This window comes from Propithecus coquereli, unplaced genomic scaffold (assembly GCF_000956105.1).
Source record: "Propithecus coquereli isolate 6110/MARCELLA unplaced genomic scaffold, Pcoq_1.0 Scaffold20, whole genome shotgun sequence".
Taxonomy (NCBI): domain Eukaryota; kingdom Metazoa; phylum Chordata; class Mammalia; order Primates; family Indriidae; genus Propithecus; species Propithecus coquereli.
Window position 1 is genome coordinate 12,015,014 of NW_012144967.1, and position 14,633 is coordinate 12,029,646.

Genomic DNA, 14,633 nt, shown 5'->3' on the forward strand with positions numbered 1-14,633 from the left:
GGTGGGTTTAAAACTCCCAGGGGACTCCAGTGTGCAGCCCGGGCTGGGCACCACTGCCGTGAGGATTAAGATCGTCTGTGTGCAGCCTCCGGCCGTAAGAGGCATCAGTGGGGGGGGTCTCAGCTCAAAAAAAAAAAAAAATTACAATGCACGAGATCTTCCCCCACGAATTCTGACTGAAATAGTCCTGTGGCCTTGGCATTGGGGGGGGGTGGGTTTAAAACTCCCAGGGGACTCCAGTGTGCAGCCGGGGCTGGGCACCACTGCCGTGAGGATTAAGATCGTCTGTGTGCAGCCTCCGGCCGAAAGAGGCATTTAGTAAAACTCGGTTCCCCTTCTCCATCCCTCACTCCACTGGTCAGGAAAAGCTTCAGCACCTCCAACGAGCGAGTAGTGAGGACCAGCCCAGGACAAAACCTGGGATCTTGTTTTCCGGGACTGTACCCCTGGGGTCCCAAGTCACTCCTGTTCAATTTAGCTGGAGGTTCAAGTGCTTCCAGAAGTACGGCAGATGGTGTCCCCCCTCCACGGGTGACCCACCATTGTCTTGCACTACAACCAGGAGCCACAGGTTGTTAAAAAGACCACACGCAGGTCCGTATCTCCAGGGTCCCTAGGTAGCAAAATGCAGCGTTATTCCTGTGGCGATATTTGAATACTCGGAGAAAACTTCCACCTGATAAAGGGGGACAGAAGTTGTGTTTAGTCCTAAAAAAAAAATTTTGACAATGACTGTCATCTTGTTTAGTCAATATTCCATAAACAAGTTCTTGATAAGTTATTAATCAGTAGTTTTGACTTCCAAACAAACATCTGCTTAATGAATACTCAGATTCTTTGGCAATTAGAAACAGGACTATTCCATTCTGATCCACTTAAAAAGCAGCAGCATCTTCCCCACTTCCCTTATGGATAGCACCTTGGGGACTGGGCTTCTGCCTCAACTCTGAGGTTTATTTCTCACTCTGTCACCCAGGCTGGAATGCAGTGGTGCAATCACAGCTCACTGCAGCCTCCAACTCTTGGGCTCAAGTGATCCTCCCACCTCAGTCTCATGAGTAGCTGAAACTACGGGTGCTTGTCACCATACCCAGCTAATTTTTTGCAGGGGTGATGTCTTGTTATGTTGCCTAGGCCAGTCTGGAACTCCTGGCCTCAAGCGATCCTCCCGCCTCAGCCTCCCAAAGCTCTGAGATTATACGCGTGCCTGGCTCCAACTCTGAGGTTTCTATCCTGGCTGTCACTTAGAATCACATGGGGTGGTTTTTAAAAGCATCTGCCTAGGCCCTGAGATACTCTGATTCAATCCTAGCACTGGTGCTTTTAAAAAAAATCTTTTAATAAAAAATATTTTTTAAACTGCCCCAGTGATTCTAATGCGCAGCCAAGGTTGAAAGATACTGTTCTCACCAGATCTCACACCCAATTTCCAGTCATCGCTGGTGCTGCGTGGATGTCTCTGAACTCCTCAGGGAGAAGGGTATGAACTTCATCGTATTTTTCACTTTCTAGATTTGGAGCTCTGATCTGTGATCTGACACTGTCTCTTCCTCTAGGGGAGATATTTTAATTTCAGTGAAACCTTTATCCCTAGGAAAGAAATGCTTTCAAACGAAGCGAAACTACAAGGTTACAAGTGAAAATACAAAAATACAAATTATACCTTCCTGACCTAACCAAAAAGTTCATGGGCAGATTTTAACAGGCAATTAATTGAATTTAAGAAGCAGGATATTAAAGTTATAGGCAAGATCAACCTTTAAAATATAAAAGAGTTGAAACAGTATCAATAATGATAGCATACTTTTCAATTTAATGATGCTTATCTTAAAAGCAAATTAGGACTGGTAGATATGCTCTTAACATTTTTCTTTGAATTGTGTAACAGACTCAACCAGAAAGTCAGTGTGTCTACTTAGGTCTGTCCATCCTGAGCGATTGTAGGTCTCGGCAGGGTGCAGAGCATCCATTGAGTTAAGAAATGTTTTCTGTATTTCTTGAGGGGATTTTCCCCCACACTTGCTCAGGAAAGTTATGTCCAGAGTCACCACATACAGCTGCGCTAGTTGTGCACTGACCAACTTGAGTAGTACTATTCATATCGTAGTCTTTATGAGTGGTGACCCCTTTCGTTGGGTATCATTTGAGTCAAAGCACCTCCTGTCATGCTTCATTCAGCATTTTCTATGAGCCAAATAAACTCTCTCTCACTTGGAGGTCCTGGGCTCTGACCCAGGCAAAAGCTAGAGAAGACCTATTCCAGATGGAGGCCTGGGATCTCCAATTGAAGTGATTATTTGCAAGTATCTCTCCTGCCCTAGCCATTACCGGGGGCTCTCAGTTATTTTCTCTCCTAAGTTAGAGATGTTGCTGGAGGGCTTTGTTCAGAAGCAAAGCGACTCTGCTGATCATACCAGTGGGAAGAGGACCCCGAGAGTCCTGGCACCCCCCAGAGCAGTGGTGGGGTGAGCGCTTGGGTGCTGTACAGAAATGGTAGCAGGTGCTGAGAGTCCAGGGCCCCAGTGTGTCTCTCTCTCCATGTGGGACAGAGGCCCAACTTCCAGTCTCATTTCCTGACTCCTCCATCCCTTCCAACCTGTCTCCCCGCATACAGATTGGGCAGATCACTTCACTGTTTTCTTACCTGTAAGTAGCATAACAGTGCCTGTGGCCACCAGATAGGATGATGTACGGTAAGGATAATGTGTGTGTGAGTCAGCATTTGGCTCAGAGAAGGTTCTCGACAGTTCGTGGTTCCCTCCCTGTCCTCTCTTCCTTCATGAAGTCTGCACATTGCCCAAAGCCCTTACCTCCCTCCACCTGTGAGCACCTTGTCTGGGTTCCCTCACTCTGTGCTCACAGCAGGGCCCAGCCCAATCCTCTGTTGGCTCCAGAAGCCAAAAGATGTCCTACGTGCCCTTCACACAGAGGTGGGAAGTGCAGGCCAGACTGGCCCTCCCAGCCAGAGGGGGAGGACATGAGGCACCACAGGCCTGAATGGCTGATGAGGACGCCCCACACAGGACACCCAGCCCTCTCCCCACTGCTGAAGATGCCGATTCAGCCTCTCTAAGCTGTCGTGGTAGCAACCACAGGCTCTCTGGCTCTCAGGGCCGTGGCCCTTCCTTCCCTCTCATCTTTGAATCCAGGGACCTGCCAAAAACCAGCTCTGAGTGCAGGAATTGGTCCCTTCAGTCACCATGGCATTCTCAGATTTTATGCCCTGGCCATACACAGAAAGAAAACAACACTGCCCCTGGACCTCAGGCTGCCTGGGGACAGGCGATGTGCAGTCAGCCTCTGGGACAACAGGAAGCCCCCTGGCCCGCCTGTCCTGCCCTTGCTCCCATGGGCCAGCCCAAGGCCCCAGGGTTGATGTCTGGCTCTTCTCCCCAGAGGCCACTCCTGTCCCCTGCTCTGTACAACTGCTTTAGCGCCTACGTTTGCTTGATTCCCCTTGCCCGGTGCTTCCCGTCTCCCGCAATGACGCTAATGGACAAGAGAACAGTAGCTTTCCTGAAGCAGGAGAGCCGCCCCCAGCTTCCGCCCCGCCGAGCGGCCTGACCTATTGCTGCTACTGCTGCTGCTGGGAATCCTGGGGCACGCTGGGAGCCCAAGTGCATGCTGGGAGTTCGCCTGTTCCTCCATGCATTTGATGTTGCTTGGAACAGTTCCAAGCTTGGAACTGTTGGTCTCTAGTCCATGGTGTGCACTCCCTGAGAGGAAGTTAAGGACTTCATGGGAAGAGAGAGATACCTGACAACTGGAGATTAGGAGCTTCGTGGGATGAGCAAGATGCCTGAGAACTGGAGATTTGCAGGCCACCACTGCACAAACCCAGCCCTGGCCTAGACGGTGTCTACTGTGCACTAGCGCACGGATCCAGAGGAGAGTGCTTTTGCCATCTTAGCAGAGGATTGACTTTTAGATCTGGTTTGCTCTATGGGAGGCAAGAACTAAATCCTGGCACATGTTTAGGACTCTGAGGTCCTATTCCCAACACAGGGCTTCGCTGCTTATGTGGAGACTACCTAGCGACATGTCATCAGATCCTGAAGGTTGTATGAACACAGTGCACATACCGAGGCTTAGAATCTTCAAACCACACGTCATGGTGCCCCAGAAGCCAGTGGACCCGCTCACGGCAGAATTTTATTGATCTCCTGGCAAGAGGAGCTTCATAATTCCTTTTATCATGTGTTCAGGAGAGGAAACCCAGAAAAAAAAAAAAAAAAAGCAGGAACCTTTGGAGTATTAAACACCAAGAAAGCAGAAGAGACCTCCCAGGGTTCCTTATCTCTCAGAAAGATGCAGGAAGACCAGATTAGGAGATCCAGTTCTTACCTTGGCTAACTGATGAAAATTTGAAGCAAAGGCTAGTGACTTACCAATTCAAGCCCCACAGAGAAGTTTGATCAGAGAGAACATCTTGGTACCAGAAGAACGAAAGGGAAGAAGAGCCTATCCGAAAAGGGGAAGCTGATGGGGACCAGCCTGTGTCCCAGGCTGGTGCTGGTGGGTAGCCACTTAGTAAGCACCTCCCTGGCTTCAAACACTTGTCTACCACTGGCCAGGATGGAACCCCTCTGGAAATCCTGACTCACTGGAGATACTCCCCTCTGAGACCTTAAGCTGGAAGGAGATTATATCAGGAAATGTTGGGCAGGGTATAGGTCCCTCTTCCAAGAGAAAGATCCTGACTTCATTTTAACAAGATATTCTAGAATCTTATTTACTGAAGACAATGGAGCTGTCTGCAACCCAAGAAGTCTACTGAGTCTCATGTAATATCCCATGCTGCCATTTTCTCATGGATCTACACCCTGCAGACCATTTCTAGGTTTTTCATTCTGGGACTGCATGGCCTTGCCCTCTTTCCCTGGTTCTTAACTACAGAGGAAGCCAGGAAAAGAAAGGCCTCTAACCCAGCTTCAGGAACTTGACTTCCAGTGTCCTTGCTCACCACCATGTTCATAGCCAGTTTAGAGCCCAATGGCTTCTTGAAATAGTCACAAGAGGAGGTATCTTTGGAGGAACTCCATGCTCACTCTCCCAAAAGGCATTTGGCTTTAGAGGTATCAGATCTCTTCAACCCACTGGGAAACCTGGCACCAACACTCCAAGCTTGCCAATCAAGAGTCACACATACCCGGGAAAACGCTTGTCTGAATCACTCCTTCAGCACTCCAAGATGGCGGCAGCAGCAGCAGCAGCAGCAACAGTTCTTAGGAAAACCAGCCAGTTCCCTCCCAGGGCTCTGAAGAGCAGCAGGGCTGGCCACCCATCAGGAGGCCCCAGTGCTTGCGAGGCTGGAGTAGCCGGCGGGAGTCCTAATGGTGGCCCTTGGTTTCTTGCAGACATTGATGAGTGCCTCTCAAGCCCTTGTCTGAATGGAGCCACCTGCGTGGATGCCATCGACTCTTTCACATGCTTATGCCTTCCCAGCTACGGAGGGGACCTGTGTGAGATCGGTACGGCCGTCTCGGCTTCAGCTAATGTCACTAACTGCTGCTCCCCCTCCTCCTTCCTCGTGCTTCCCTTCTAACCACAGGCTCCAGGCCTCAGCTGGGGTCCCCAAGGTCCATCTGAACAGCCATACCAGGGACCACAGCAGAAAAGTCTACCCCCTGATTCCTGTTCTTTCTCTTGGTCTTCCCCTTGAAGACCCTCCTCTGGGGCACTGGCGAATCTGACTGTAGGAGAGACATGCGGGTTGAGCCAGCCTGCACTTTGGAAGCGGGACTCTGGGAACCTTTAAAACACTAACCTTCTCCAGCGCTCCAGACCTGCTGATGCCACCACTGAGGCTGGTGCATGTGTCAGACTAAGAGGACAGAGCTGATTCCAGGCATTTGTCTTGAAGGAAGCCATGGAGTGGGCATAATGGGTTCTCACTCCAGATGACAGTCACGGATCTTCTCAGTGTGATCATGGGCATGTGTCTGCCCATGGGACCTTTGTGGCCCCCTCATGGCCCTGGGAGCCACTGTGCCACACTGGCCAAGCTTCCTTCCTCTTCTCCTGGGGTGAGAGCTATGCTTGGTCTGCCTGAGAGCTCCCGTGTCACCAGCATGCTCAAGTCATGCATGAGCAGGGACTGCTGCATGTCACCTTCTCCTCATCACCACTGTGACAGTTGCCATTCAATGCCACATCAGCCCATGCTTCCTTTCTTCCTCTCTTGTGCAAAGCAAAGGGCTGGCCAGAGAGAACGGAACCTTGTTGCAAGGGGCAGGGCTGAGTTTCCTCTCTTGGGCTTTGCCGACCCCTCCGCTTCTTCATCTCAGCAGAGCTGCCAGCTCTGCCAAGGGGAACTCTGTGCCAGGAAGCCTCCCGGGGCCAGACTAAGCCCTCAGCCCTCTCACCTTTCATGCTTCCTGGTTTCCCCCAGCCTCCTGGACCTCAGGGGCTTCCCAACTCAGAAAAGGGGAGATGAGACTTTTGGATGCGGTAGCCATGGTCCACGCAGAACTGGAAGGGTGCAGGGGCTAAGCTTAAAACCCTTTTCAATGAACTCTCAAGTTGCACACCCCAGAAACTTCCAGAAAGCAGGTGAAAGTCTTGGGAAGTCTCCCTTTGGTCCTAAGCAGTGTGGGGAGATAGTTTTGGATCACATGTTCCTTGGAGGCATTGCCAAGGTTACAGACTGGTAGAAGAAATTAAGGCTTCTGGAAGAAAAGACTTGGACACCCTCCCCTGCAGTCTTCCACCCTCTGTCCTGACCCCAAGACACCAAGAAATTGGTGCATGGGTCTTGGCTGGGGTGGGAGTGGAGAGCTACAAGGATTTTCTCCTCAGGATGCCAGAACATTCGCCACAGGGGAGAAGGGTCTGGAACATCCATGCAGACAACAGCTCTTGGATCCCAGACTGGGAGAGGGGCTCTGCTGGAATGGAAGCAGGGCCCTCGCTGGGCTGTGCGCCCTGATGGAGCTGAGAGATGGTGCTGGAGCCACCCAACTGGTCCCTGGGCCTGGGTGCCCAGCCAAGCAGGCTGCATCTCTTCTCCCGTCCCGGTCCTGAGCCCCCACCGCCCACGGCGCCGCCTGTCGTGGCTCTGCCCTGCAGCATCTAGCCGTCCTGCAAATCTGTTTCTGCCTCCCCAGAGTCTCCATCCTGCATGTGGCCCAACCACCACCCCCGGCAGCTGCACCCCCAGCTCTGCCTGCCCAGCTCAGCCCCCAGGCACTAAGAGGCCCCAAAACTGACCCCACAAGCCAGCCCTGGGATGCCTCTTTATGGTGCTGAGCTACCTCTGAGGCCTCTCTGCCCCTTTCTAACCCTTTGCTCACCCCTTCGGTAAGGCGGGGGTAGCAGGGGACCCTCCTGCTGCTCTGCCTCTTTCCTTTTCGGCTGCTGGCCTCCTGCCTCCTCTCTCTCCGCTGTCCACAGCTGTCTCTCCTCCGCCTTGCCAAACACCTGCCCCTTCAGCCTAAGACTCCTTACCCTCGGGTACTGGTCCTTCCTTCCTGGGACAGCCAGACTGTGGGACCCCATCAGGGAGGCTGCCATGCAGCCTGGGGGGTTCATGGCCCTCCACTCAGCCACAGGACCCTCCACCCAGAAGGCCCCAGGGAAGAGGAAGGGAGGGCCTTGGAATTTGCTCTGCCCGGTGCTGTCGCATCTGCCAATACCTGAGGTGTAAACACTCCCAGCAGGGCCAATGTAAAGCTACCGATGTGATGTCACTGAAGGCAGAGCTGGGAAGAGACTGTCACAATTGGCTCTCTCAAGCCTGAGGGAGCCACTCCAGCATGCCTTGCTTCTGCCCTTCTGGGCTCCTCCAAGAGTTCCAAACAGCCCCTTCTGCAGAGCTGAGAACCCACTTCAGATTTAGCTTTGTGCAGAGAGAAGCTCCTTCCCTCTTACCATCTGCCATCAAAATAAAATAAAATAAAAAGCCAGGGCCCCCGGGTCGTGGACCCCTGGTTGGCCGTCTCGCCCCGCAGGCGGCAGGCACAGTGTGCCCAGCTGGAGCAAGCTCTGACCGGTGGCCTTAGGGCCTGAGTCCGCTGTGGACCCAAAGCAGATTTCTTTCTGCTCCTCTGTCCCTACCGAGGTTCTGCGGGAAGGAAGTGGCCAGTTCCATTCCGTGCCCTAGCACGGCTCCTCTGTCCCTGGAGCCCCTCATGGCCTCGGCACCATGTTTTGCCTTAAATTGCAAAACCTCCCACCTTCCCACCTCTTTGTGCCTGGCCTGCTGACCTCTCCAGCCCTCCAGAGCAGGCATCGGCAGAGGAAAGCTTGGGAGAGGGAAGAGTGTGGCAGGAGGGAAAGAAAGGGCCCCTGGCATCTCCCAGAGTGGGAACGTGCTCAGAGGTTCCTGGGGCCAGGCCCTCCTGGCTCCCAACGGGAAGCTCTCTGCAGCTGGCCCCCTCTTCCCCTGAGGGCACAGCATGTGAGGCGGGGTGAGCGCAGGAATCCACGCCACAGACTGGCAGCACCTGCCATCCCCAGTGGGCCTCGGGCCCCTCCCTTCAAGCCCCTGCCCTGTGTTGCAGACCAGGAGGTTTGTGAGGAGGGCTGGACCAAGTTCCAGGGCAACTGTTACCGCCATTTCCCCGACCGCGAGACTTGGGTGGATGCCGAGGGCCGGTGTCGGGAGCATCAGTCACACCTGAGCAGCATCGTCACCCCTGAGGAGCAGGAGTTTGTCAACAGTGAGTGTGGCGGGACCCCTGGGACCTGGGAAGAAAGTGGCCACGTGAGCAAAGGACCTCACCCTGGAGTCAGCAGACTTGGGCACGGAGAGGCTGCAGAGGCAGGGGCCTCGGAGGGGAACAGTGTTCCCGGGCTCTGAGTTCCCTGAGAGCAGAAGACAGAGGTCTTTGGGGCCAGCAGCTCTGGCTGCACCAGGATAACTCAGTGCCAGTCAGAGTCAGCCCCAGACTAACCCTGTGGCTGTCACCTGTCTCTGCCAGCTTGGAGTGGAGGTCCAAAGTGCACTCCAGACACGGGTATACTGAGACCCTTGCAAGGACCTGAGAGGCAGGTGGCAGGCTCCTAGGAGCCCACCCACCGCCGTCCCCTACCCTCCCCTCTGCCTCTGTGAGCCCAAGTTTCTCAGACCCGACACCCTCATCCTCTCCAGACAATGCCCAAGACTACCAGTGGATTGGCCTGAATGACAGGACCATCGAAGGCGACTTCCGCTGGTCAGACGGACACTCCTTGGTGAGTTCTGCGGGGCACAGCTGGCGGCCCAGAGGAGAGGGGGTGGGGTAAAGACCCCCAGGGAGAGAAGCGTCCAAACCCCTGCAGCCCTCCAGGGCAGGGACTGTGTCTCCACCTCTGCCTCCGGAGCCAGCCTGGGGCAGGACAGGTTGAGCGATGATGGCGCCGGGAGGGAAGTGAGGGAGTATGAGCAAACCGCCGTGAGGGAGACATGGAGCTGGTCCGTGGAGGACCCGCGTCTACTCCAGGAGACGGACAGAGGCCACACAGATGCCAAGTGCACAGGAAGGGCAGTCAGTGCCTCGGTCAGTGGGCTGAGGGCCTCAGGGAAGGCTCCCTGGAAGAGGAGGACTTGAAGGGGGACTGAGGCCAGGCTGGAGGGAGAAGCCTGGGGCACTGCTCTGGTGGGCGGAGTCCGGACTGGAGAGCCCTGTTTCTGCCACCCGGCCCTGCCCAGGCAAGGCAGCCTGTGTGGTCGGCCCTTGTTGGCCCTTCTGGAAAAGAGCAGGGACTGTGACTCCCCGGACCAGAGCCAGGCTGCGTGGCCCATTCCCTGGAGGACCTGTGGGCTCTGCTGTGCCTAGGGCAACCCTGACCACATTCCCTGGGGCCTTCGTGCCCATCAGTTGAGGCAAAAGAGAAAGGAGATGGGGAGAGGCTCCATGGGGAAGAAAGTGGGGTCAGGCCAAGCTATGCTACCCCTCCCCCACCTCACCCCTTCCCACTCCCACCGCAGCAATTTGAGAACTGGCGCCCGAACCAGCCCGACAACTTCTTTGCCACCGGGGAGGACTGCGTGGTGATGATCTGGCACGAGAAGGGCGAGTGGAATGATGTTCCCTGCAACTACCACCTGCCCTTCACTTGTAAAAAGGGCACAGGTGAGCTGGGGCCCGGGAGGGGGCCCAGAGTGGGTAAGGTCAAGACTTCCAGCTGTAGGTGAGGCTCTTGCTGTGTGACGGGGGCGAGTCCCTTGTGTCCTGGCTGCGGGTGTCTCCTCATCTGTCCAGCAGGCAGACTGGGGCTGGCCGGGGGCCCCTGCCGGCACCAGCGTCCCAGGACCAATGGCAAGGGCAAGCTCGCTGCTCGGGACCGTTTGCAGGGACAGCGAGCATGTGAAGGTCACAGGCTAGAGGACAGGATCCCCCACTCCACACGTATGGTCCCTTGGACATCGGCAGTAGAAAGTCACCCTCAAGGGCACCTCGGTTGGGAGCCTTCCTGTCTCTGGGGTCCCCAAGTCCATCAGACACAGAATCAGAGTTGTCAGGCTTTGATCCTTCAGCTTCAAGTCCGTGGACATGGAGGGGCTGGTAGGACACACCCCACCCACCCCTGCTCATGGCCTGGCGTCCCCCAGGCCTCCCGCAGGTCCCACTTCCCCTCGAACTGGATGCTCCCGGAAAACTGGGCTCTCGCCCTCTTTCCCTACCTTCCCCCCCCCAATTGGCCTCCCCTCCGCCCCCTAAAGAACAAACCCCACCTGGAGTCCCTTCCTGCTGCTCTAAGTCATTGAGGAACTCAGATGCTAGAACCAGCAGATTCCAAATTCTTAGTGGCCAGGGCTCACTGGCAGGGGCTCGGTGCCCCTCCCGTGGTGCCTCGGGCCGCAGCCAGTGTGGGTCAGCACAGAAGACCCTACGAGAGCTCTTTCTAAAGGCTGTTTACCCCTCAGTGGCCTGCGGAGACCCCCCCATGGTGGAGCACGCCAGGACCTTCGGGCAGAAGAAGGACCGGTACGAGATCAATTCGCTGGTGCGGTACCAGTGCACCGAGGGCTTCGTCCAGCGCCACGTGCCCACCATCCGGTGCCAGCCCAACGGGCACTGGGAGGAGCCTCGGATCACCTGCACAGACCGTGAGCATCACCCCTCCCACCCTCACAGGGCCCAGGGTCAGATTCGGCCGGCGCAGCCTCCTCCCTGTCCCCAGAGCACTGTGGTGGCTCGCCCTCCCCCTGGGGTTTTCACACCATCTACAGGGTCGAGGAAGTGCAGCGAGGTCAGGGGGCTGCCCAGCCACAAATCACTGCCCCTAGGGGTGGCCAGGTGCCTTCCCAGGAGGGGGCTCACTTTCACCGAGAGGATTCAGGAGGAAAGTGGCGGCCTGCTGTCCTTTTCAGCACCGGCGTGGACACCCTCAGCCCGAGGAGACCCAAAGAAACATCAAGACCAGGGAAGCTCCTAAAGCCCCAGGCTGCCTTAGTGAGCTCCTGGTGTCCGCAGGGATCGAGGGGAAGCTGGGGAGAGCGTAGGCCCAGCCCCACTTTCTGGGTCCACCGATATTTTTCCGTCTCCTTTCACCCCAGCCACCACCTACAAGCGCCGGCTACAGAAGCGGAGCTCACGGCCCCAGCGGAGGAGCCGCCCCAGTACGGCCCACTGAGAGGAGCTTCCAGCATGCGCCAAGGATGCTGAGCCCAGGAGCCTGCCAGGCTGACAGCACATCCCACCCAGATGGTGTCCTCTTCTTGTCACTTTTTGTCATATAAGGAATCCCATTAAAGAAGGAAAAAATAAATCCTACATTGTGTATGCACCCACTCATCCCTCCAAATCACCAAAATTGCATCTAATTTGTCCCCTAAATGCCAAAGCAAAGCAAATTGATTGTAACCCATGGACTGAGTTTAGACACATTTCTTCAATCTCCCATTGTGCCTTTCCAGGGACCAGTGCAGGGACAGGGGGAGAAGGGGAGGGTTAAGTTAAATAAAGAAGATTATTTTTGTTTCCTGACTTTATCCAAGAGCAGTGCAATCGTTGGTTATTTCACCTCCAGGGGGAGCTAGGGAGGAGGGCGGAGGGTCAGAGGAGCTGGAAGGGGCAGAGGCCCCAGGGCATGAAGGATTGCGAGAGGAGCCACAGGGCTGCACCCTCTGTGTGCGGGAGAAACGCCGGGGCAGAGGGCAGAGTCCTGCCAGGCAGCCAATGGCGAGTGCGAGTGGGCAGGAGAGAGCCACCGAGGGATCTTCCGCCGCGAGAGGGTCAGGTTCCCTCCAAGGGTCCCTCCTCCAGTGTCCCCTAACCAGGGTCTGCCACCCTAGCAGGTGTTGACTTGGCAGGGCCGGGTGGGGGCACTGCCTTCCCAAGGGAGCGCCACCCAACCCTTCTCCCCTCCCCGCCACCACCCCCGGGACCGTGCAGGCACCAGGGTTCCGTGCACCTATTTATATTTTTGAAAACTAAAGATTATGATAATTATAATAATAATAAAGACATTGGAAGAGAACTATTTCTTTCCTTTTCCCTTTTTTTTTTTTTCCATTTAAGGAGAGGCAACCATGATCTGCGGTCTACTGAAGGGGCTCTTAGAATGGTGGCAGCGCAGACAGGTTTTGATCAAATGACTCCAAATTGTGCGACTGCTGTCAGTTCAGAGCCGGGGACAGTCACATCTGCTGTGCTGCATTTTCACCAGGGTGCCGACGTGTTTGATGGGTTATTTGAGTGTGTTTGTGTGTGAACGTGGAGCATGTGCGGGCGCACGTGGTATGTCCGTATGCATGTGTGCCTGTCACATACGTGACCTGTGTCAGGGGGTGCGTGTGTGGATTTTCGAGCGGGCACACTGTCAAACAGCTCACATGTGACATGTGGTCACCTTGCATAGTGTGGTTCTTTGATACCACACTGCTCGTGTGGGAGGACTCAATCAGTAGACTGAGTCCAAGAACAAAGATAAAAACCAGGATTTATAAAGAGGGAAGAAAAACAAACTGCAGATATCTGGGAACAGGGAATCTCGCTGACACATTCTGAGGGGAAACTGGCTAGCCAGCTACAAGCAAAAAGGCCTGGGCATTCTACCCCGCAGTAGGCTGCAGGACATCAGTGGGAACCTTTCAGTTGTTTATGGATTCCCTGACAAACCTCGACAGTCGAGCGGGCACGTGGGGGCCGGGCGGTGTCCGTCCACCAATGCCTCCTCCTTGGACACCTCCCCCCCCGGGAGCTGGACATGCCGTTGTGTCTTTGCAAGTGCGTTTGTGTGCTGGCTGGAGCGTGCGGTGTGAGTTTGTGCATGCCAGTATCTTTCCAAGTGTGGGGCAGTGCACAGCTGAGTGTTTGTTGGTAAATACATACGCATGCCTCTAGCTCTGGAAGAACAGGTGGGCCAAAGTGGCGGGTACAGCAGCGGTCACAAGTAAGGACCCGACACTTACTTAATCCATTAATTAACTGATTAGTTGGCGGCACACCTGTCAGTGGTTTTCAAACCTAAGTGTGCATGAGAACCACAAGGAGGGCTTGGTCATAACACCATGCTCAGCCCCCCTCACCCCCAAGTTTTTGACCCAGCAGGTCGGGGGTGGGGCCCAGGAACTTCCATTTCTAGCAAGTTCCCAGCGACGCGGATGCCACACTGTGGGAAGCCCCGGCCAAGGGAAGAACTGACGGAACGCGTGACTGGCGAGGGCAGAGGCCTGCCTGTGCAAGGCAGCAGGGCTGGCTGCCTGAGACAGGGTGGTGGGGCAGAGGGTGACACAGAGAGGGGTGGTCCCTGAGACCCTCTGGAGGGCACGGCCGCCTCTGCCTTCCAAGAGGCAGCTTCCACGCTTCTGCTGGGCCTCACACAGACACCCCGCAAGGGCATGGGGCTGGGGGGGCCACAGGCCAGCGCCCCAGATGCTAGGCCAGCCCCCAAGGCAGGGTGTGCCGTGGGGCACGCAGGGCCAGAACCAAGTCAGCTGAAGGGGCAGCCCACGGAGCCCCCTGCCCACCCCACGGACTGACCCAACTGCCCTGGGGAGCTGGGATGGAGCTGCCCCCGACACGCCCGCGGGGCAGGGGCTGGGCCCTGAGACGGAATAAGACGGAGATGCAGAGGAGGGCTGGGGTTGGAGGAAGTGAGTCACAGCACCATTTATTGTCCAAAGAAAGTACATACACCAGAAGGCCACTTCCCACCAAGGGAAGAATGAGGACAAAACACAGACTCTTTGGAACCAAGAGAGGAGGGAGAATAGGGAGCGGATTCCGCCCAGAAGCCTAGGACTCCCTCCTCAGTGGCCGATCTGGGCCAGCAGCCTCTCGGAGAAGTAGGAGGGGTCAGGAGAGCCCCAAAGCCCAGCTCCGGGGGGCCGGGAGCTCCCCCTCACCCAGGCCGAGGTTCAGGGACAGCTGCAGCCACCACGCCCTGACTCGCTGTGGCACCCTGGGCAGGCACTGCTGCTCTGGGCACAGCCTCCTCAGGGCAGGGAGCCCTCTGAAAGCCCACGAACCTCAAAGGTCCCAGAGGAGAGGGCAGGAGGATTCAAGGGGGAGCCTTGGGGTGTCCACCTGAGCAAAGGGAGGCGTTGGATTCCGTCAGGTTTACAAAATATAGTAAAAATTTTCTTTTAAAAGTTTAAGTTTAGAAGTATAAAAACAAGACTAAAATTGCCCCAACCCACAAGGGAAAAGAAACCACTCAATAAATACACAGCACCTGAGGGAGCGTGACGGCAGGCCCAGGTC

At 55.5% G+C, this 14,633-nt stretch overlaps 1 protein-coding gene across 1 annotated transcript in view; it reads left to right on the forward strand.

Annotated features, from left to right (window-relative positions):
- ACAN (aggrecan) overlaps positions 1-11,917 on the forward strand; it is a 63,941-nt gene extending 52,024 nt beyond the window's left edge. The window contains exons 15-19 of the mRNA XM_012643679.1: positions 8,502-8,660; positions 9,092-9,174; positions 9,911-10,055; positions 10,850-11,032; positions 11,483-11,917. Coding sequence (XP_012499133.1) covers positions 8,502-8,660; positions 9,092-9,174; positions 9,911-10,055; positions 10,850-11,032; positions 11,483-11,559 — 647 coding nt within the window. The 3' untranslated portion in view covers positions 11,560-11,917. The remainder of the gene's footprint in view (positions 1-8,501; positions 8,661-9,091; positions 9,175-9,910; positions 10,056-10,849; positions 11,033-11,482) is intronic.
- The last annotated feature ends 2,716 nt before the right edge of the window (positions 11,918-14,633 follow it).